Raw genomic sequence first — 24,170 nt, 5'->3', positions numbered from 1 at the left:
TATTTCTATCCTCAGGGTGATATCTAAGAATAAGTAGTTTTTATTTTACACAAGTGTACATAGAGACACGTATAAATGATATTCCTTGAAGATTCATTTACCTATTATCAAAGATGGTGACAGCTTGGAGTTCTTGTCCTAGGCGAAAAATAGGTGACACAAATTCTTTGTGTATTTATTACCATATGTAAAAGATGTAACATACATATACATATCTGCATATATAAACACAGAGGTTCTGCATGACTGTAAATACATTCCTATAACTCCCACAGTTGTGGTACACGATTGCATTATCATGAAGTACAAAAACACAGCAATTCTCTCAAGCAGCTTCATTCATGGAACAGTTCTTTTAAGCAACTTCATTTGTGGGATTCATTTTCCTCACTGCATCCAGAGGTTTTGATGTCAAGCCTTGCTCCCTACTCTATAACCTTTTTCTCCCACCCCCTTCCGAAGGCTGAATTTAGAAACTGTGATAAATTCATATTGAAATATTGATACATATAAAAAGCTGGGATAGATTTTCAGTTCTTTATTTGTTTGGTCAGTCAAGTATATTCAGCTTCGAAAGAGTTTTAAAAATCAGGAAAACAGAAAATATAAAATACATGCCCAGAGTGGCATAACCATTACAAAAAATTATTAAAAATAGCTGAATCAGCAACAGAGCGTAACTGAAGGGAGAAACTCCATAAGGATCTGGAAGCTTGATCTCTCTGCGATGCATTAATCCCATCTGCATCAGGTAACATCCCTGTTCCTGCACTGGAAAGCTGCCTAACTTACAAATACAAGCAGCACGTTCTTCGAAAGGAAAGGCCAATGTGTTGCATACTAGTTGTAACATTCAGTCTCTTTATAGGAGTAACAGTCGGCTTTTAGGAGCCATGAACATCACACTATCCTTCTAGCAAAAATAAAGTTGCTTCTAAACATTAATTTTTTTTAAAACTTTCTAACTCTGAAATAAAAATCTCAACACTGTTTTATCAACTCATTTCATGCGTCTGTGCTGTCATACCACTTTTACCCAGTGCTTCCTGATTTCACAAATTTTGAACCTAGAAGGGCCAGATGAGTCTATTCTCCTGGGTTATAAAACACCACAGTTCATCCATTTAACCTGCCATGGAGCCCAACTACTCCAGTTTAGGTGTCCGCCTTGCTAATACAGAACATCAATCTTGATTTGAAGGTATCCAAGGCCACATTTTGTGCTTGTGACTCATCCCCACTGCTAAAAGCTGATGCTTTCCATCACTCATCCTCCTAATTTCAGTATATTCGGCTTCATCTGTCAATGAAAGCTTTCTCCACTGCATAGAAGCACTTCAGTATCAACTACTTTCTTCCTGCTACCTATATACCATGGTTATGTCCACTTTGGTGTCCACTCTGTGGTGCTCAGTTGCTCCATCCTTCATAGGTAAACTCAACAACTTTAAAAGCCGTGTAGTGCTCACATTTCATTACAACCTACTGAGGAAGCACACAAATAACCCAGCTGTGGAGGCTGTCATCTGCACCCCGCAAGTCCAACAAAAAAAAAAAAAAACCTCTCACCACTCAGCACCTGACTCAGGAACTGTTCAGCAGAGATTCCCTGGGCCCTGAATTGCTGCAGAAATCAAACATAACCATTACCATTTTAGCAGCATTTTCCTTCTCTGCTCCCGGTTCCGCTCTACACTACCATTTCCCAGTCTTACAAAATTTCACCAATCAGATCACTCTTCCATAGGTTACGAGAAATAACTCATTCAGGAACTAGTGTGCAGTTACAGCAGAGAAAAAAAAAAATAGAAGAGGCTGACAGGGCTGGCTGTATGCCTACAATGTCAGAACAGACCATCTAGCAACCTCACATCATTGCAGACAAGTCTACCGAGTGAGCATGAAACCATATAAAAAAGAAGCTGCAACAACCTTGTAAAATCCAAACTGATGGAAAATACCTGCTTGTACACTGCACACTAACAACTTCTGAGCTTCTGTTGCTACCCAGCTGCCCATGTCCTTCTTGAAAAAAAAGACCCTACACCTAATTTACATAAGAATACAGGTCAAATGGCTTCATCTGTGTCTATCTACTTATTGCACATTCTTCTGATAGAACTTCTATCCATTGTCAGAGAAGCACAAAGGGGAGCTACCAAGGGAAAGAAGGCAGATGGTGACAAGACAGCAAGGAGGGTAATAAGATCTCTCAAAGCAAAGTATGATTGTATTTTTTCAGCCTCGTTTCCTAACAGAACTGGTGTGTCAAAGGAAATTTCAAGAAATCCTAGTAGCAGAGAATAAAAAATGCACTTATATTCAAATACATAAATAGTACTAAAAGGGGGGGGGTATTTTGGTTTAGTATTGAGAGCACTTGTTTGTTAGCCATCCTTGGTGATGACTCATTCAGTCTAAGGCAGTGTGCTGCTACACTGCTGATGTACTCAGCACGTCTCAGATTTCTTTCATGGTTGCAGCAAAGTGTCGCTTCCCGTCTAAATACAACATGGACTCTGAAATCAGGTGAAGAAAAGAGAAAAACACATTAACAACTTAGTATCATTATCGGGCAACTAACTACACAGAATGGTAAGATCAAGAAGCAATCCACATTGTCATCACAGCATAAAATAAACGTGCTTTGCCACGAAATCCTGTTAAAATATCCAAATGCCAATAATTCATCTATTAAAATGACAAACATTTCAGCAGAAAGGAAGTGTTCTTTTCCACAGTTTCAATGGCAATGCATTAACTGGATACTTGCCTCCGTATGTTTTGGGCACAACACGCGGGACCTCATTTTCTGATATGAATGTAAAATGGAAGATGTTGGTTGTGTGGTGCTCTCTAGTATCTGCATCATACACCTCGCTGTGCACTCGAACCTGGATGTAGTTTTTCTCCGTGTAACAGACCTACACAGTTAGGAAAGGAGTTACAGCTCATACTTCATCACTGGCACTGAAAAACTGTAACAGACGATTTTACGGCTTAACAAGAGAAGTCATAAAACATTCATAATGCACAGTTCGTTATCAGTGATTAACACTGATAACAAGAAGGGTAAGTTATTTCTCTTTGAAGAGCAGACAAAAACTCCTACCTGTCCAGAAAGCAATAATAAGGATCCAACCTCAACTGGCCTCTGAAACATGATATCATCAACAGATACAATAAAAGGTCTGGAACCCCTGAGAGAGAAAAAGAAATTTCATCTCAAGAACAACTAGTATATTTGGAGAAATTTAAACTATTTCCTTCCCAGCATTTCAATCAGGGGTTATTAGAAAATAAATCTTTCTTTAAAAGACAAAAAATAAGAGGAGGAAACCTCTTGTAGGTTACACTATTGCATCATATTTTATCTTATGACTTACACTCCCTAGGCAAACTTCATGCCACCACAGCTTAGGCCTTGGTTTTCCAAGCACTGACACAGGCACCTTTCTATTAGGCTACGCATGCTCCATTAAGCTCAGGCATAGATCTTTGCTGGGTGATGACAGGTCACACTTACTAAGCACAAGCAGTTATTACAAGTTGTTCAGAAACCATTCCTCTTGAGTACATAATTAAAAGGTGCAGTATTTATTTAGGAGAACGTTTATTTTATACATTTAGGAAAATAAAAATCATATCTTCAAAGTCAGTCTCAGTAGCTTAGCAAGACAGAACAAAACAGAAAAAAGATGCAGTTTCTATCCCTATGTTTAGTGTTTAAAAACCAAGCTCCAAGGAGCATGATGCAAATCTCTTTGCAAATATGACAGGTGCTCTAAGTAAAATAGTGCTGTAAAATAATACTGCAGCATCCTCCTCTTAAACACGTCAGTCTTTTCTGATCATATTGTCATTAGGTTGGCTAGCATGGTTTCCTGACCTATCCATACATGGTCAATGTTCCAGGTTTTATACACATAAAAAGTCTGCAACTCACCCACAGCTGCAAGCAGTTGCCCATCCCAGTTCAAATGCCTTTCTCATTAGAAAACCCCCAAAGATCCTATTGAAGATGTTCCGCTCCTGTACATAGAAACAGAAAAATGAGACTGCTGCATCACGTATGTTCTTCTCAAAGCACTGTGTTGAAGTCTGCGGTTCAGTTCACAGCATTTAACAGAACTTCGAGCACCTGAATGTATAAAGGCATGCAAAAGTCCAAATGGCTGAGGCACCTTTGCTTAATAGGCACTTATTTGATAACATAAAACTCTAGGCTGTATCATAAACTGGAAGCCCAAATTAAATAAATTGGGAATTAATTTCTTTACACAAAATAAGCAGTCATAGGAAAGAAAGTAATGAGAAATCCTCTATTTTGCACTGGCAATCCAAGTAGATACTGATTTTCTATTCCATTAACAGAAAAATGGCAAAAGAAACTAAGATCTAAACACAACTCAAGCACTGCAGAACCTAAACAAAATAATGTATTAATTAGTCTTAAAAGACAATTCATAATTCGGTAGCCATTTCTGTACTTTATTCATATTTTTCAAAATACCTGAGGATGGCAAATCTGTAGGCCCTTTAGCTTTGCATCTTCCATCCAGACTGAATTGGGTGGTAATACACGACTCCGAAAACTTACTGTCCTATGAAGGAAACACAAAAACTTTACATGAGCAGATTTCAACAGGTCAAAAATGCAAAAGACAAATACAAACAATATAAAAATTGAAACCAAACAAGCCACCATCCAGGAATGCTGTCACTGAAAGCTGCTCCAACTGAGCCTGAAGCTGTATCTAAAGAGATAGTTATGATTGCAATAACAAATTACAAGTCTACGTGTCTCTTCTTTTGGAAACTTCTGCTAATGTCCAAACTCATATGAACAAACAATCTCACCTTGAGAAAAGTACATTAGAGAAAAGATAAGCCACATCCACAAAACACACTTTCCCAGATAAGCCTTACACTATTTATTAAGTCAGAGTATAAATTAAAAGCAAGTAACGAGCTAACAGAATAATTCAACATCAAACATGCAGACAGTCTGAGGTTTTCAAACCCAGGCAGACTGTGTACAAAACACCTCTGTTATTTTTAACAGAAGGTATGTCTCACTTCGGTGAACAGCTTTGAAAATAACAACTGTGTAAGGTTAGTGAGTCAAAGAAATCATCCACAAACACAATAGCACGCTAATGTTATTAGACATTGTTCTACAACCATTGGCAACTGGATGATTTCACAGAAATCTGAACTGCAAGAGAAGTGTGCCAACACTAGTCTCCCCCAACTAATGTTGCCCAGAATTATACCTAAAACACACTGTAAATTACCCGATCAAAATATGGCCGATTCCTGCCCTCACAGGCTTTCTTCTACCTACCTGGCAGAAAACTCTTATATTGTATAAATCACACAGTGCAAAACCATTGCATTCCCTTATATGGTTAAACATCATTAACCTTTTTCTTCAGGATTATTCCTAACATCTTACTCAGAAGCTCTCTGTGTTAACACTTTCATCATCTTGGCATAGCTAACACTCCTCAATGATGAAAGCCTCTTAAGAGGCACAAATGACATGTCAAAGTTTGTACCTGTATTTCAAGCAAAATGGCCCAGAGTTTAAATAGAAAAATAGGAAAACAAACATGTGCCTTTATGCCAGTATGCCCTCTAAGAGCCCAGTCAAAATGCACATGAATTTTCTTCCTCAAAACACCACTTCTCCTCCACCCCTCCCTCCCTTTCTTGCCTCGTGTCCAATGTATTAAGGAATATGTCGTGAACAATGTTTCTTTCTTCTGCAGTGGGAGCCATTTTCAGTAAGGAAGCGGTGCTGAAATCAATCCTCTTTAACTTGTTCACTAAGCAGAGAAGAAAAAAAAAAGTATGTTAGAGTTTAAATGAAAAAAAAATTGATTTGGCTCTGATGATTTGAATCTGGAATCAACTGACTTCATATCTTTTTCCTCTGTTAAGTTAAAAGCTAGAGCTTGACAATCCTATCTCAAACAAAGGTTTGGCTTTTAGAACTGACTGCATATAGGAAAAAAGATAAAGACCCAATGGAGCTGATACCCAGTCCCCTTACAGGAAACGTAGGTACTCCCCCTGAAGTACAGAAAAACGTATCAAGCAAGAATCACTAAATAGCAACCTTCTTCAGGTTTTGCCAATAGTACAAGAATACAAATTTATGAATTCACTGCCATAGGCCATAATGACTGAAATTTTAACTTAAAATATCTTCTGTTCAGTTTATTCAGTCTTTAACATTTCTCTTTAATTCCCAACTTTGAAATTCCAGCTTGAAACAAAAGAAAACAGAGCTATGCTATTTCTTCTGCTCTCCCCTCCATGTTCAGTACTCAGTACTGACACGGAGTGCCTGTCAGTTTAGCCAAAAAGTTTCCAAGAATGTGAGAGCAGGCTTTTAAAACCTGAATGATATTGACACATGAGACATGACAAAAATCTGCTTTTGAACAAATGAGGACCATTTCTAAGTAGAAGAACTTCTGAAGTCTACTTCCTTCCAGCTACTAACTTGAAACAAAAGCAGATTTACATGCTACCAGGAAATACAGAATTATTTAGGTTGGAAGAGGCCTCTAAGATCACCTGGTCCAACCTTTAACCTAACACTGCCCAGTCCAGCATTAAACCATGTCACTAAACACTACATCTGCACATGACATACTTTCCCCTTGCTTGAAGATTTCTTCTTCCTCGGGGCTCTCAGGAATGAGTGGGTTAACAAACGCTGGCCTATGGACAGAGATTTGTAAATTACAAACTTTACAAGAATTTGCCCTGTAAATACACCGTGTTTCATTTTTGCTTACATACATACACAAGATCAAAAGACATCCTTCAGATTATACCATACTTCAGATTATACCATAGAAATAAATACATTATTTCATAATTGACAGCTGCCAACAGAATATCACACTTGCTTAACTTCCTCTTCAGAATTGAAGCTATCCAACCACAGTCTAGTACAATTAAGGCAAAATAATTGACACATCTGTGCTTCATAAAGAGCTATATCTCTACCCATAGATTACACGAAGATCATTAAAGCAGAAAGCTATTTAGAAACTCAATAAATGAAGTGGTGATCTAGGATAGTCTAAAATAGATACACAAAACTTGAACAGCAGCATTCCTTCTGGAATAGAAAGAGCACAGTGCTGTAGCTAGCGAGTGTTCTCACAATCTACATGTTCCCATGACAGCCTTATCAACAGCCAAAAGCTGTTTACCACATACGCCACTTATCAAAGAAGATGACATGAGGCTGCCTTGAGTCCCAATTCATACATTTGCTTAACTGCACAAATAAATTCACTCTAACAAAATTGCATTAAGCTTAATTATTTCTTCTCACAAAGCAGGGAAAATGCTTATTTTCAAGTACCATTTTTCCCCATGATTCCCACAGATTATTTTTAAACACTTATACAAATACTCAAAACAAGATATATATGCAAATAAACACATACATATATGCACATACATACACACACACACACGAATATGTAAATCTGCAAAGCATATTAAGAACCTCTGTCCTCAGACTTTACTTGGGCTAGTAACAAGAAGCATACAAAGAGACCTTTCAATTGGAACAGCCTGCTCTTTTCCCTTGTTTGCTAGAACTCTGGATTTTCAAGACACACCAGCTCCTGCACTATTGCACAGCTCATTCCCCCTCTCTTCAGCTCAGGACACATCTCCATTTGCTCTCCTGTCCAAGCCCCCGAGATGCAAGTTTTTTATGGTCTGCAAAGCCACGAAACCAGATTTCGGGGCATTATACCTAATCTAATATACCCTGTAGCTCTCTGAAAGGTTTCTGCCTCACATACAATGCTTCCAGAACACACCAGGTTTGTGGTGACCTGGCTCGAAGAACAGACACTGAAGTTTGAGTGAAGTCTTATCTACATGGGCTTATGCAGACAGCTTATCTCCTCAGTTGTCCTCAGCCTGTTTGTAAAGCAGAATAAAAACACTGCCTTGGATAGTTGCTTGGAGTATTATTGTTTGTTTTGCTACAGTAGCCAGTCTACTAGTGTATAATGCCATTTTTGCAATTTTGGGGGAAAAAAAAAAAAGAGGGGGAACCATAAAATTAAGTGTATATATACATATATCTCTTTTCAACATATAATGCACTAATAGGATCTAAAACTAACACAAATCTGATACAGAAAACTATACTAGTAACTCCTTATAATAGTATCAGGATTAAATAATTATGTCAAGCAAAGCCCCTCCAATAAATACCCTTCTTCATTAAACATAGACAATTATTTAAACTATTTAAAAAGAAAATCGTTTATTACTTCTGAAAGTCATACAAGGTGTAAGAAATACAAGATGTAATTTTTTTCTAGTACTGGAGTCATATAAACCAAAACTGAAACTGAGCAGTCTGTTTAACAACTAAGTATTACAGAAAGGGTGAAAAACATTTTTTTTCTGATTTTTTTTCCTCTTTTTCCATGATTTTTTTTGTTTGTTTGTTTGTTTTGTGAGAATACTCACCACGGCCATGTTTTTTTGTTTTTTGTTTTACATACATTTTTATCTAATTTAGGTTGAAGTATTCTGACAACACCTACCATACCAAATTACAGAATTAATGATACTATTACACTCAAAAACTATTTAACCTACCTGAAAGGAAGGTGAAAAGAGGATGGATCCATGCTATTTTCAGTGGTGCCAGTGCTAGATCAAAAGCCCATGGGCACGAACTGGCACACACGAGCTTCATCTGAACATCAGGGAGCACTTTTGCTCTGTGTGGGTGACAGAGCACTGGCACAGAGTTTTCAAAACCCTCCTGGATGTGCTTCTGGGGAACCTGCTCTGGGTGCCCCTGCTTGAGCTAGGGGGTTGGACTAGATGACCTCCAGAGGTCCCCGCCAACCTAAGCTGTTCTGTGATTCTGAACCACTGAGACTCAATCTTTCTGTTTTTTGTTTGTTTGTTTGTTTGTTTTTTAGGGCAAGAAAGCAATCAATTTTAACAGTTACTGTACAATGCACATGGGTCAGTAGTCCACTGATTTACTTCTTTGTTCATCAGGCCAGTCATTCAAACACAGGGAAAATCTGTTATGGAAAAGGGACAGATCCAAAGACTAACAGCAATGCCTGGTATCATTTGACTCCTGAATTCAAAGCTCTGATGCTTGCCTCAGGAAAGTAACATTTGTCAACAGAAAACATCAACTATACGATTCATTTATAACCCACACCATACAGCTTCACACATACACAGCTGCCACATTTGCCACTTTCACCACAACAGGAGCCTGGAGACTATTTCCCTGTCCTACAAATTACCGTTTGTTTTCTGGGTCCCGGGCCACCATGACAAAGGTTGCATCTAACACAGGGCAGTAATCACCATCATGCAGCTGAGAGAGACAGGAAAGAATTTTATCTTTAAACTCTAAAATTATAAAAAGTGCAAGCTATTCAGTTGGTACCACCTACACACTCACATCGTTATCACAATGTTTACTTTCATTTTATCATCCCTTCTGAGATTTCCCACAGTAGGCTGAACAGAAGGAAAGAACACAACTTAGAACTCCATTTTCGGGAATTCTGTAACAAAACCATTAAGCAGAGGAATGCTGATTAACTACTATCTTCAGCTAGGGAAAAAAAAATATAAAATAAAATTGTAAATTGCCCAGTTCCTCTTTATTCTGAGAAATGCCTAAACAATTTTATAAGTAATACCAAGTTGGCACCACTGTCAGCACTGGGAGGCAGTTCAGACAACAAAGGTGTAACGTTATCTTCTACATCAGAGACTTCACTTAAGGACACAAACCGAATCAAAAAATATTTACCTGTTTATCTGACTCATAGCCACTCCTATCACGTAAGTAGACTACCCTCGCTACTCTAAATAATTAAAATACTGAATGTTTCAGCTAACTAATCAACTGACTGTAAGTATTCAATAGAAATATTAGGGATTTTTAATTAAATTAATATTCATTTTGCTTCCTGTACAGTGTAGAGTAGTAACACCTATTTATTTTTAATTATTTAGTGTTTAATAACGTATTACCTAACCTACTGGAAGTCACCTTGGTTATTCTAGAAATGTAATTTAGGCTGTTAGTGTCATCATCCAGAATTCACTCTGAAACACCTTGTGACTACTGCAGGAGAGACAGAAGTGCCAGGAACTAACCTGCAGCATGTGCATCTTTACTTCCATTGAGGTCTTCCCAACCCAAGAAACATTGCCGGTGAATTTGATGTCGCAGTCAGGGTGTACGACCTTCTTGCGCAAATCTGCAGGAATAAACGTTAGAGGTTACTGGAGACAGATCACTCAGGTCTAATACTAGAAAGACTGGTTCCTCTAAGGTCTTCTTGTGTTGTGTAAGCAGCAAAGCACACAAACAACCCCGAAGAGATGGCTCTTGCACAGGACCACACTGCTAGCCTGCAGTTCCTGCCTTATCTGTTTTCACTAAAACCAGAAGAGGAAGAAACAGGCACATGGCTGGCAGACCCACAGAGGTGGTCAGCAGGACATGCGACACAAGCAAGGTCCAACTTCACCAGAACACACACTGTTTAAAAATGAAGCTAAGAAACTCACATGCTAATACAAAACCAAACACAGAGGTGCAGGAGACACTGAAGTTGTGCTTTTAAAGGAAGGGAAATCTGAAATGCTGAAAAGCATCCACTTAACCCTCTTCCCCTCCTCCCTTCTATAAAAGGCAGAATATTTAAGAGGTCAAAGGCAAAGCAACATGAAGGCAACTCAATGGGGGAGGGAAGAAGGTATCCCCAGTAACAACAACAGGAATGCAGTAGCTGCTGAATGAGGAAGATAAACAGATGAAACTATTCCTGCTGATCAAATTGCCACTTACTAATTTTATCCACCAGGGCTGTAACTATCGATAAGGGAGACCTTGGCTGCGCTTCCTGCTTGGTGTGAGTGTAGCAAATAAGAACTGTGGAGAGACCAAAAACAGAGTCAGCATTTAGTTCTCTTGTATTTTAACAAGAATTTTAGCAGAGCAGATCAAACCCATCTTTGTGAAGCATGAGAGGTACCTGCAAAACACAGACCGAAATATCACAGCGTAGGAGTGCACGACTTACACATTTTCATGTACTTAATTCAGGAGAATGCTATAAAGAAAACAGTGATTCGGCAGCTGTCTCAGCTACGTGTATATTTACTTACAATGAGAAATTTAACTGAGTGCTTTAAATCAACCTGTCACTCCACTCCTTCCAATCCCACATAATCTGTTCCCTTATCCCTGTAGCCCACTCTCTCAGATCATTCATTCCCTTCCTACCTCCTACTTCGATTTCATGCAGGTTGTTCAAGGATACATACTATCTGCAGACTTGTTTTCAGATACTGATTCCTTTAAAGAGGTGCAGATTAGATAAACTGTGCCCTACAGGCATGAAAGCATAGTTAGAGGTAATTATCACACCGTAATCATTACTAGCCAAATGATTACTTGATTAATAAGCTCTGCTCACGAGGGCATATGCAAGTAAACAGACTCCTCAGAGTAATAACAGACTCAGAGCAATAGTGAAGAGTAATGTTGCAAAGACTTATTCTTCCTAGTACTCAAGTAATTTTCACTCAATAAAGATTTCAAAAGCATCTCATTAGGTGCAGATACTTTCCAGAAAAGGAAAATCTCTGTCTTTCCAGGAAATTTAAGTAAAAATTACTAAAATCATAATTCTAAAAATTGTGATGCCTATCAGTCATGGCATCAATACAATCAATAATAGTCCAAATAGGATTTACCAGAACCCTAATGTCAAAGACAAAAACTTAGAAATTGATCAGCCATTCACATGGCACATTTGCCAAGATCACTGGATATGCTGGGGAGAGGGTGGAATGGTATTTGTTCCCATGAAAACCGCTTACCACCATTCTGAACACTGTGTAACTGGCACAGAATCTTGATTTCTCCGGAATAATATATCCCCAGTAGAGCTGACTGGAGACAAGTATGACTACAACAAGGCAAGGACATTCTGTGCTGTTACCAGGAAAAATCCAAGATCTTCACAGGTCTACAGAGAAAATAAGCAAGGCACAGAACGAAAAACAGGCTCATCTCATCAGATGAAATGAACCACCAGCTTCAAGTCTCCTTTTCTAATTTAGGACAGGTCCTGAAGCTACTATCTTCCATCTCCCAGCACAAAACACAAGTCATCTAGCTCTTTTGCCTATCCTCACAGAAAGGTGACACACAGTCACTTGTTTCTCTGCCTGCCTCACTCTTGGCCATCCGGACCCACAGAAGGTCTTTCTGTCCTGCTGAAGGAACCATTACGTACATGCTTCCCCCTCAGACCTTTCCCTTAACAAGCACTCATTTTTTTTTAAAAAAAAGCTCCATCAGAATGCTACTGACCAGCTACAGAACTTTACTGAAGAAAGACGTCATCTGGTGACATTTTAAGACAGAACAGAATAGTTGGAAGGGACCTACAAAGATTGTGGAGTCCAACCACCTGATCACTTCAGGGTTAACCAAAATCTTAAGCTTATTACTGAGGGCACTGTCCAGACGCCTCTGGGCACCAGCAGGCACAGAGAGCAACCACCTCCCTAACAAGCCTGTTTCAGTGTGTGACGGCAAAGAAACGTTTCCTAATGCCCAGTCTGAACCTCCCCGGCACAGCTTTGTGCCGTTCCCACGCTTTGTTGCCCTTCTCTGGGCACTTTCAAGGCCCTCACATCCTTTTCATGTTGCTGACCAGAACTGCATGCAGCGTTCAAGGCGAGGCCACACCAACGCTGAATGCAGTGAGACAATCACCGCTTTTGTCCAGCTGGCTGTGCTGTGTATAATACACCCCAAAAAGTGGTTTGCCCTCATGCTGAGCCTGCTGCCACCAGCACCCCCAGGTCCCTTTCTGCTGAGCTGCTCCCCAGACACCCGGCTCCCAGTCTGTGCCTGTGTCCAGCATTGCTCTGTCCCAGGGGTAGAACCTGACATCTTCTCTGTTGAATTTCCTGCTCACTTCTAAGAGAAAAAGATCAAGTCATACTAACAACTCAGCAATTATTTTAGCTGCAAAACAGGAATCAAAGATCTTGATATTTTAAAGACCATGAATAAATGACACGGAAAAATAAAATAAGAAAGCTAACTCGTGAAGCGACTGAGTGTAATTATTCTTATAGCTGCTCCTTTACAAACTGGCAGAAGCTGAAGCTTAGCATTTTGCTTCTGACTGTTCCTATTTATACTTCATCCTCCTTCAGCATCAGTATCTTTTTTAATTCCCCTCTGAGACAGCACATTGATGCAATCCTTGCTGAGGTCATACTGTATCAGTAGTCAAATTCACTCTGCATTATTTGTGTATTCTTTTCAAGGGCACAGATACCTACCTCCTAAACTGTCAAGGTCTTCAAGTATCCTTCCAAACCTGTAAGATACATTTTTGACAATTAAATAACTGTTTCCAAAATACATTAAAGTTAACACTTTCCTGTATGTGTAATATATTTACTTTGTTACCTTACACTGTTGTATACATTCAGATACTTCTCTCTTATTTGAGGTTGACTTCCTAGAGGCAGGATAACTTCCAAATAGCTATCTTTCATTCTTCTAGGGGGGAGATCTTCCTGACGTTTTGCCAGTAAAGTGTGGAGAGCTTTTCTTTCTTGCATTGCTTGCACATGATCCCTAGTAAGAAAAGAAACACTTCATCTGGAGTATGAGAAGAGTATATTAGGCTGCTGAAATTCTCTCTAGCTAAAAGATGTCCCACTGAAAATTACCAAAACAAAAAAACAAATTAAAGATAGGAAGACAAAGTGTGTCTTGAAAAGAAAGAGAAATGCACATAATCAGATAAAGGAAGACTACTGCCAAAAAGTTTTAAATAGCTTTGTGTACCAGTTGCAAGCACATACTAACGAGACAAATTTAATTTATACAATTCTGAATGCTACAAAAATGGTTCCCCTTGAAAACAACTTAGTTTTAACAGAAAAAAAAAAAAAAAAAAAAAAAAACAGATCATGCCTAATTTAACCTATAAGGTTTTACGTTCATTCACACTTTTTGTAGCTACTGTATTACAACTCTTCCTACAGCGTCAATTTTACAGGACTGTCAACTTAGAATCTCTCTCAAGGAGTAAAGCAGATGTACAGTACTGGTCAGCACTGACAAAGAGAGCTGATCTGGTAGGAATTGCTATCACCTACAGATGACTTCTTCCTTTACAGCAACAACTGTTATTCATGCAGCATACATAAAAGAGGCACACAAAAAAGGGAAAGTTAGTCTACATATTTCCCTTTCTACCCAGTCGTCTTTACAACTACACAGGAAAGGTGTGAAAATAAATAACACAAAAAAGGGAACAATTAATTCAGAGATGCTTTTTCAGCACCGTGAGGCCAGAGAGATTACAAATCTCACAAGGAAGACAGGGCCAATGTACTGTCACTTCTTTCCAACTCTTTCCAAGCTGGTTCCTTGCACAGGAATCTGTGATAGATAACAGCAACCTTGCCCAACATACCCTCTTGCCTGTTCCTCCAAAGCACCCTCCCTTTAGAAGCGCAGCCTAACTAATAAAGCAAGTATTTCATAACATCCCTAGAATCAATAACAAAGCACTACATAAATGAAAGTTAAGCATGCAACAGTTCAGACAAAAATCAAAAGAGTGTGCACAACTATTAATCAAATTTGTGGTGTTTTATGCCTTCTCATGCTCCAAGTAACCAAACATAATTTTAAACTTGTGGAGAATGTGCGCCATTCATTCAGCTGTGCATGCTGTACCGTTGTGATTTGAGAGCCACTCTGTTCAATAAGGCCAAAAAAAAAATAAAAATCTTAAACAACAGAAAGAAGCTTTTCACCAAGAAGCTCACCAAAAACTTGTCTTCCGAAGTTTTCACTTTGGATGAATTCTGGGTATCAGACATACTTTAAAAGTATAACTTTTTTAGCTTTGGTTTTTATTTTTGGGAGAGAAGGGGTAGAAAAGTCACATTTCAACATTTATACTCCCTCTTTGCTCTTTAATAATTCTGGAGGAAGTGTAAATCCATAATCAAAGACAGTAAAGGTTTAGCAGAAAATCTTTCTTTTAAATTTTACTGTTTATAAGCATATGAAACACAGCTTACCTTGCCTGGGCAACACAACAACTGCAGAGTTCAGAAAAAATGAAAAGGGAACAACCTATTCCAGTATGTTTATGTTTGAAGTTGGGCAACCGCATAGAAATAGAATATCCTAGATGACTAAGGAAAGGTGCAATGTCCCAGACGATGCTCCTTTATGGTGGTGGTTTGGTTTTTGTATTTGCTTTTTTTTAAGGTTTGCTTTCAAGGGCTTTCATTGAAAGGTTTAAGAGAAATCAGTCAGAGACTAAATAAAAAATTTGACTACAAACACACAGAAAACAAGTGACAAAAATGCAACTATGCTCTGTTTTCACCAGTCCTATCCTGGCTCCTCTGAGGGCAGCAGCAGAACTCCTCACTTTGCCTTCAGAATGTACTCTTCAATATATAGAAATATTGGGCTCAAGGCAATAACGTTTTCAATGGCCAAGTACTTCTACATCCTGCAATTATCAGTCATACAGTAACAATATTTCAAAGTATTAATTAATAGCTGCCCAAAACATTCTGGGAAATGGCATTATTTGTTTCTGAAATGGCTACAACTCTACCTAAACCGTAATGTAAGTCACCCCACGAATCTGTTATCAGATTGTACCCCAGACAAATTTTACAGGCCTTCTAATTCAGTGGATTAGTTAATTCTTACTGACTTCAATAAGGTCTAAATCCTCCATAACCTAGATCTAATACCTATGTGAGACCTATAATAAGAATCACTGCGCTATATCAGTGATGAGCAAACTCATTGTTTTAGTCACACGGGTAGGAAAGCAGAAGGCATTTATAAGCAAGGTGTTACTTTTTAAAACAAAACACCACTGACATTTACAAGAGAAATCATGAACCAAAGCTTCCTTGCAGCAAAATTAATAGCTCGAAGCGTTCTCCCAACGCACACCTCCCAGCAACCCAGATGGATACGCATCAGGCCCTCACAGTCCTTCCCCAGCTCCCATTTCACAACCCTATCAAGCTCTTTTCTTGGGTCGGTCCCCTCTCGTCATTCCGTGGTCTAGCTTGATGAAAGCACTGGCTGTTGACCCTCCACATGTATCAACTCTGTGTCAGTCCAACATAAAAGTGGGTTCTCCAAGTCTACACGACCCACATCCTCCAAACCTCCCCAGATATTAAATTAAGCCTGTCATTCTCAAGCACTCCTGACAAGGGGCTTCCTTCTTCATGGCAGTTTGCAAGGCACTGCATGCTTCAGCTGTTTCTGTTGCATTTTTTACTGCACAAGAAATGCACCTAGACTTGGTAGGGGGAAAAGAAATGGATGGAGGATCAGATTTGACCAGGGCCCTCTAAAGCCTCACTCCTCAGGTGGTATTTCCACATGGAATGGTTCCTCCCTAGCCACTATGGGCTGCTGGAAAGGCTTTCTTAAGAGCCATCTTCTAGACTCCTTATAAAAATTGCAAGCCCCATGATGCTTACTTACCAATCTTCCTAAACAAAGCTCAACTTCCCCAATTCAGGCATTTTCTTCAGCAGGCCTATAATGCCGCTGAGATAAACCTATTCAGAAGGCCATCAGACACTCCATCCAGGCAAACCCCTTTTCCTTTCCTTATCAGTTCTAAAAATGTGCAACAGGAGCTCAGCAAATACAGTCATAAGATAATCACCCATCAAGAAAATAAATGCGGGGCCAACCAGTCAGCAACACAAGTTCCCCTGATGGCTACACTGACGTCCTCAGAAGTGTTAGCAGCTGCAGGATTACAGGCAACTCTGGCTCATCCATGATAACAGAGGGGGAGGCAGGTAAACTGGGCAAGCCAAAATTTAGATGATTTAAAGCAGATGTAAATTGGTCTACAATTAAGTTCCGGCAGAGAAAAGAAATGCCTGAGCTACACCTGACCAGGATAAGTCCACCAGCAGATAAATCAAGAGGTAATTGCAACATAACGTTTCCAGTACGGCCCTAAAGCTCCCAAACTTCCATCAGATTCCAGGGTCGCAAGAGAATCTTGTAACCATCAGGACCTTGCATTTTGTTCCCTTGGTGCTGAGGATCTGCTAGAAAAATCTCAGCAGTTTGTGATCCACAAAGTAACAATCCAAGAGCGTCTGCATTACTTTTCAATTTGAATTCACATTTCTACTGCAACTCTGAGCTCTCCCCATGTTTGACAAGTAAAGTAAAATACATTTAATGTACACTGTACCTCCAGTTGGTAGATGCTCCCACTATCTCCCTCAATCTGCTTCGCACTGAAACAAACAAACAAAAAAATCAAAGCAAACAAAGCTTAGTTGGGCAAGGGAAGAACACGAGGCTGGCTGCCTGGTGCGAAAAGGCACAGTCCTCATCCCAGAACAAACAAAAATTAAGCAAATTCATGCAAATAGAAGCCTGAAAAACAAAAGTTTGGCCGAATTCACTGATGCTGTTAGTAGGCATATCACAACAATGGACTGAGTAACATGATTGTGTAGCTTATTTTGTACAGCCAATAGAGAATGCATTTAGAGAGGTTGTTAATTAGCACCGCAGGCGTTTGATTGCATTAACAACTGAAAGAGACGGCAGATCAAGACCGGATTGAGGAATTCTGATGTGAAAATATTTCAGCCTAAACACAAACAAACAGCGGAGATAACGCAGATCATAAAGCTGTAAAAGGAACATTAAAAGGACAGTGCAGCTGGGAGACAGGGATTGGAAAAAAAAAAGTATTTTTTAATTAGACAGGCTGCTGCCAGGAGGGTTTCATAGCCTAAACTTCTAGAAGCCTCAAAGAACACAACATCAAGACACTGAAGTGAGACCTGTAAAATTGCTTTCCCATACTGGTTGTGCTATCAGAGTTAATACCAGCTCTGCATAGGCAGCTACTCTACTCTTTCCTGCTGGGGCTATTAAATGTGCTAGGGTCTCACCAAACCTACCATGATATTCACCTGCCTAACAGAGACAGGATATGTGCTACCCGGGAACACTTGTAAACAAGCAGCAACAATTCCCAAATTCATAACTGAATAGAGCTGAGAATTGGACAGCAGGAATCCCTTGCTTATTCCCAAAGATTTTTAATACGAGAGGCCCAAAATAATAGGACAAAATAGTGACACATCAGGGAAGGGCTACAGAAATAAAGCATCACACAAACAGAAAGAGGGCTGCTGGTGACTCATGAGCTGAATCTCTTTAAGTCTTGGGACACCATCACACACTAAATGCCAGGTCAGAGTACTCACAGCACTCAGCTAGCTGTTCTGTGACCCCTGGAGCTAACAAAGCCTGATCCCTATGGATTGATATCACATACCCCTTCCTCTAGCCCCCCATTTGCTCATCCCCTACTGCAACACCTTCAGCTCCCCTCCCAAACCTCTAAACCAACCTCTGCTTTGCCAGGCCTCCAGCCAAGCACTGTTAGGAGCTGTGGTTAGCCCAGGGCTCTGCCAAGCTAACAGCTGGCCACTACAAAGACCCCAGGAACTTGGCAGCTGCCATCAGACACAGGCTGACCCGCACGCAGCACTAACTCGGGCACCCTATCAAACCTCTGACTCAGAAGCTGGTTTTCACAAACCTTGTGGGAACACAGTTTGGGATTTGTGCTTATCTATCTTGGCTGGCAGCAAGCAACAAAGGAGTCTGGAAGAAGAAAGGGACAAGAGGACAGACAAAGACAAAAATAGATTACTTAGGCCTGGGTTCTTTTGGAAATTAAGCTGAAAATACGTTTTGAAATAAGACAAGTTCCATTACTAATTCCAATAACAAAAAATATTCAATGAAAAAGAACTGATTGAAAATTTTAGAGCTGATTTTTTGGAAGAGCCAGAGGGATCTGATTCTCTTTTTTTTTTTTTTTTATTAAGAAGCAACAGGCTTGTTTACATAATAGGAATTACTACTTTCCTGTTACTCACACTCCAGCTGTGAAGATGCCATAGCATGCATTGATTAACACAGTGTTAGCAGAAACACTGTCATAGCTTCTAGAACACAAAACCTCAATTTTCCAACAGCGTGCAGCACTTTCTCTCTCTTGGTTTAAACTAGGTTCATCTTCCTTTTCAGCTTTAGAGACGTAAAAAGCTCTGAAAAACCTCGAGTCCAAACCTGCAAACATGTATACAACATTAGTCCCATTTAATATTTCTGATTTTAGGTATACAAGTAAACATTTGCCAGGCTGAGACCACGTAACTTTCATTTGAATAATAAAAGGACAAAGCGTAAAAGTGTTTCTAAGATTTTGCCAATCTAAATCTAGTCCATTTACAGGCTCAAGGCCTGTAAATCTTCTTTTCTTTCCTTCCCCTAGAAAAATTATACTGCTTTTCTAGATTTTAATGATTTTATAACATAAACTTCGGTAATTAAGCATAAAAATTCGTGCATTCTCTCTTCTCATTGGCAAATGTCTTAGACACACAGAACAGTTCCAACAAATGGCTTTTATTCATCATTAACACACTGCGTATTTCACACTAACTCCTCAGCTGTGGTCAGTGGATCACTAAAGCCAGAGCAGCAGGGCCTGAGTTTATTTGAGCTGCACAGCACAGTAACGAAGGACACGAGGGCAGCTGAACGAGCTCGCTGCATCCATCTCTGCCATCCACAGCGCCTGGTGCTGGTACCTCCCCAGGTTCAGGCAGACCACGCGGGTGTTTTACCACCAGTCCGGCGTAGAGCTTCGTCTGGCCTTCAGTGAAAGATGCAGAAATCCACCGTGTCTGAACCACAGCCTTTTTTTTTTATTCCAATGTCTAAAATGAAGCTATGTACTGCAGGAGATGCTACATAGGAGATTTTGTATCCCACAAGGCTGTTAAAAAATGCATTATCCAGCATGCCATCAGAAATACACTGTGCTGTCCAAGACCTAGTAGGACATTTCCAGAAAGATGACCACAGACATTCACTCATCGTGACTCACAACATTAAAGAAGGCAAAGAGGCTGTAAGCAAGTCGGCAGAGAAGAAGTTTTCATTTTTCATGAGCAATAAAGTAAGGCAAAACAGTAGCTAAGTAAGTTTAGCATTGTAGCAAATATCAAAATATGTTCGGATTACCACAACACACCATTATTCACATGAATGGGTAAGTGTCCTGTGGAGTGGAAAACACAGGTTAGATTAACAATTACAAGAAATGATACAAATGACATCCATTAAGGGGTTACCTGATTATTTCACCTGCTTAAATTCCATTTAAGTACATGTCCCTTAACTTTAACCAACTCTAAGCAAGGTGCCCTTGCTCACTGCCAAGGTTTAGGGCCAGTATCTTTGTGATTTCAATTAAGCCAGTCACCTCCCTCAAACACAGCTTTCCAGTTCCTCTGTCTGCAGGCTCTGCATAGAACTTGCTTGCAGTCTAAGTCCAAATATTTTTTTCAAGCTTGGTGCTACCATTTATTGCTGACTAACAGCTTTGCAAAGCCTATCTGCAGCATTTTCCAGGAAAGGAGTTAACTCGGAGGAAGCTTCTGAAGATCCATTTGGTGTGCCTCTAGGAGTACCATGGAAGAACTGAGGGTGTTCACAACTGGGACCCACCGTTGGGAGGAAGCACATGAAAAGCTAGTAAGAGTATCTGGTGTTTTGTGAAAGCACGTACACCAAATTAAAGGGAATTAGTTGATATATCAACACGAGTTTGCAAAATGTTACTTAAATGCTGCAGTTTTAGAACAGAATCTCGAATATCTGCAGCTATTATAGTCCAAGAAATATTAGCATCCCTTAGAACAAAAACAGAGGCAAGGCCAGGATGGTTCCACTACTTTTACTGGCCTTCTAGATAGCATCATCACAAAACATCCAAATAAAAGAGCGAGGTAATATTTGCAATTTTGCAACGTCCTGTATCCTTGCTTCTCTCCTTTGACCTCCCGAATTACTATCTTTAACCTATAGTTTTTGTGTTTGTTTTTTTCTCAATAGTCTAGATAAATGTCTATCTAACAACCAATAACCTTCTTCTCTTTTACTGGGTAACCTTGAAGTTCTATTTCAGAAACAAAGAGGAAAAGAAAGCATTAGAAACAAGCAGAAATCCATGAAGGAATTATTTGCATCTTGTTTCAGTTCTTTTTCTGCTCTCCTTTTCTCAGTACATGGGATAAGAATGCAAGAAAACATTCTTAAAGCTTCTGAAACAGGAACACTGGTTTATTATTATTAGATTATTAAAACAATCTTTCCACACAAAACTCTATTGAGAGAGTGCATTTTCATGAAACTAATCTGATTAAAAGGTTTCTTTCACTGTGTGAAATTAGCAGTAGTGACACCCTAACAGTCCTGTATGACTCATTTCCACTCAGTTCCTCCATTTCTCAGCCATTCTAGCCAGGCTCCTCAGCACCTCTCTGTATCACATGGACTTTCTACCTAGAGCCTCCTCAAGGAGCAGCTGTTCCTCTAAAAAAAGAATTGCATCCTCTTCCAAGTCTAAAGAAGCAGAGTAGCCACTAAGCCTGTAAATTCAGTGTCCTGCATGTATTTGTAGCCAACAATCTCCAAACACGTACACTCTGATACTTCCTGAACATTTATACCATGAGCTATGGTATAAATGGTACAAACATACACATGGTACAAACAGTCAAGGACATGCCCAGATGCAATGTGTGCAAACCACAACAACTAATTAAGGGCCACCACCTGAAAGAATAACCTCTTCAGAAACATTTCCAAATCTCCTTCCAAAGCACAGCCAACTACTTTACCTTCAGCCATGTCTGGAAGCAATGGCAAGCCACTGGTCCCAGAAGTGAGCGTCCGGGCCAGGAAAGAAGGAAGCTTCCACATGGTGCACAACCTATAGACAGTGTGGGAGAATTTGGTGTCATTAGTTTTAACGCCATGAAAATAAGTTATTTTCATAAAGATCACGATGTCTTCATAAAGATTTCACTAAAAGTTATTTCTGAATGCCACTGATTACTTCAGAAACCCCGCTCCTTATTATCAGCCTGATTTTTTGAATCAGACACAGCCCATACAGCACTTCAAGCCGGACGAAACTCAAGCCAGCACCTGCCATTACCTGCACACAGGAAGGACGAGTGATTCACTGCAGGCACCCGTTCTTTTCACTGACTACTCAGAGGCCCTGTGACAACCAGCTCAGACCGAATACCAGCTTTAACACCACGGACATCCTGACATGGTGGCTGTGCACATCTAAAAAGCCACCCGTGACTCCAAAACAGCCACTTCTTCTGTGCCTGGCTGGCACCCCCTCGGATGGGGATCGCAAGGTGCCAGCACAGTGCCATTCAGCCAGCCCTGGCATCCAGCCCACGGCTCAGCGTGGGTGCAGCTCCAAATAACCCTAACGTGCAGGGTGACAGGGCCATGAGGGTTGGAAGACGCCTTCAGGATCACCCGGTCCAACCACCCCCACACTGCCAGTGTCACCCACTGAGCCCTGTCCCCCAGCACCACGCCCAGCCTTTCCTCGAGCACCCCCAGGGACGGTGACTCCACCACCTCCCTGGGCAACCCGTCCCAGCGCCTGACTGCTCTTTCTGAGCAGAAATGGCTCCTCATTGCCAACCTGAACCTCCCTGGTGCCACCCCTTGGGCCCCGCGCTGATCCCGGCAGCAGCGCAGAGCACAGCGTTAAGCTCCCCCCCGGCCCGGCACAGCCCAGCCAGCAGGGGCAGCCCCGAGCCCGCAGCCCCCACGCACACGCCCTGCCCGCAGGAGCCGGCACAGGGGGGAAAAATCCGCCCCGAGCCCCCGGGGCAGCCCCGGGCCTCACCGTGCGGCCGCTCCTCCGCCACCCGCCGCTGAGGCGCCGCCCGCACGGCCCCGCCCGGCAAGCGCCAGGCTCGGGGAGGCTCCGGAGCCGCTGCAAGGCCCCGGCCGCGGCCCCGGCACCGCCCCGCGGCGCTGCCTCCGCGCCCGACAGAAAAACGGGATGAATCGGCGCCTGCCGCGGCTGCTTACAGCCTGTCTGTCTCTGATTTTGTACCCCCCATCGCTATTTTTTTACCCCCCGGCCTAATGTTATGCCCCCTCTGCGGGAGATCTGTGGGTGCAGCGGGAGGTGGCTGAATCCCAAATTCATCACCTCACACTATGACAGTGAGCATCCCAATGTGCCGGCTTACAGGAATAAACTAATGACCTAAAACATGTCCTCATAGCAGCAGCCCAAGCAGTCATCCTTTCTTCTCCAGTACATGGACATCCGTGTCATTTTCATCACAGAATCACAGAATCACCTAGGTCAGAAGAGACCTCCCAGATCACCCAGTCCAACCTCTGACCTAACGCTAACAGTCCCCACTAAACCATATCCCTAAGCTCTACATCTAAACGTCTTTTAAAGACCTCCAGGGATGGTGACTCCACCACTTCCCTGGGCAGCCCATTCCAATGCCTCACAGCCCCTTCCATAAAGAAGTTCTTCCTAACATCCAACCTAAAACACCTCTGGCACAACTTTAGCCCATTCCCTCTTGTCCTGTTAGTACATATTTCTTACAAGTTTGCATTTCTCCCAAATTCGGAGCAGTGCTACTGCAATATTTGTTTACTTTCCTGACAGGAAATAGTATTATTTTCCTACGTACGGCCTAGTGTAGATAAACCCTTACTGTAAGTTGCTCGAAAAATAAGAAACTCTGAACTGGAAGCAATTGTGAACTCATCAATTCAAGTTCTCAGTATTAGGGGAAAAAATCGCTGAAAATGCAAAGTGAATCCCGAACGCTGTCCAGAGACTAGTCAGGAAAAGTAACAGGTCAACAGCGAATACTAACTGAACATGCATTCTCTGTATTTTGCTCCAGAGATTTGACAAAGAGATACAAGTTGGATTGAAATGCTTGAGAACAATTAATACTGTAATCAAAAAACGATTCGCTCACTGCATTCTAGTGTGGAATAAGCAGATCTTATCCTTCTCTCTTTTATTTGTTATAAACAGTGAACCTTAGAGGCATGAGAGAGGCATTCATATAGGAATTTGAGGAATCTTTCCAGCGAAGGAGGAAATCAA

At 40.8% G+C, this 24,170-nt stretch overlaps 1 protein-coding gene across 6 annotated transcripts; it reads right to left on the bottom strand.

The window, feature by feature from the left end:
* Nucleotides 1-161: 161 nt before the first annotated feature.
* On the bottom strand, nt 162-23,074 carry ACOT9 (acyl-CoA thioesterase 9). Of its 6 annotated transcripts, XM_068687323.1 has the most exons (16): nt 22,926-23,074; nt 21,886-21,977; nt 20,235-20,261; nt 17,358-17,403; nt 13,544-13,714; nt 13,414-13,451; nt 10,895-10,978; nt 10,198-10,301; nt 9,330-9,403; nt 6,668-6,735; nt 5,720-5,831; nt 4,514-4,604; nt 3,947-4,032; nt 3,113-3,200; nt 2,774-2,924; nt 162-2,519 (listed from the first exon to the last, which is right to left on the bottom strand). In XM_068687323.1, the coding sequence occupies exons 2-16, from the start codon at nt 21,965-21,967 to the stop codon at nt 2,461-2,463; spliced, it is 1,281 nt and encodes a 426-aa protein (XP_068543424.1). In that variant the 5' UTR covers nt 21,968-21,977; nt 22,926-23,074; the 3' UTR covers nt 162-2,460. The 6 variants fall into 6 exon arrangements, with proteins under 6 accessions (XP_068543424.1, XP_068543386.1, XP_068543403.1 ...); XM_068687285.1 differs by lacking the exon at nt 20,235-20,261 and having other exon boundaries at nt 22,926-23,073; XM_068687302.1 differs by lacking the exons at nt 20,235-20,261; nt 22,926-23,074 and adding an exon at nt 18,729-18,793 and having other exon boundaries at nt 21,886-21,965.
* Nucleotides 23,075-24,170: the final 1,096 nt, after the last annotated feature.

This window comes from Anas acuta, chromosome 1 (genome assembly GCF_963932015.1).
Source record: "Anas acuta chromosome 1, bAnaAcu1.1, whole genome shotgun sequence".
NCBI classification, from domain to species: Eukaryota; Metazoa; Chordata; class Aves; order Anseriformes; family Anatidae; genus Anas; species Anas acuta.
Note: the sequence above shows the minus strand (reverse complement) of the source record. Positions and strands in the feature narration are given on the sequence as shown.

Bases quoted from the DNA above. Each gene is read 5' to 3' on its own strand.
- ACOT9 (XM_068687323.1), bottom strand. From the start codon at position 21,967: ATGTGGAAGCTTCCTTCTTTCCTGGCCCGGACGCTCACTTCTGGGACC. The intron at 5,832-6,667 runs GTATGTCATGTG...TTCTCTGCTTAG, and splicing joins AATCTTCAAGCAAGGGGAAA to TGAACAAGTTAAAGAGGATT. The intron at 3,201-3,946 runs GTGAGTTGCAGA...TTTCTCTCTCAG, and splicing joins GCAACTGCTTGCAGCTGTGG to GGGTTCCAGACCTTTTATTG.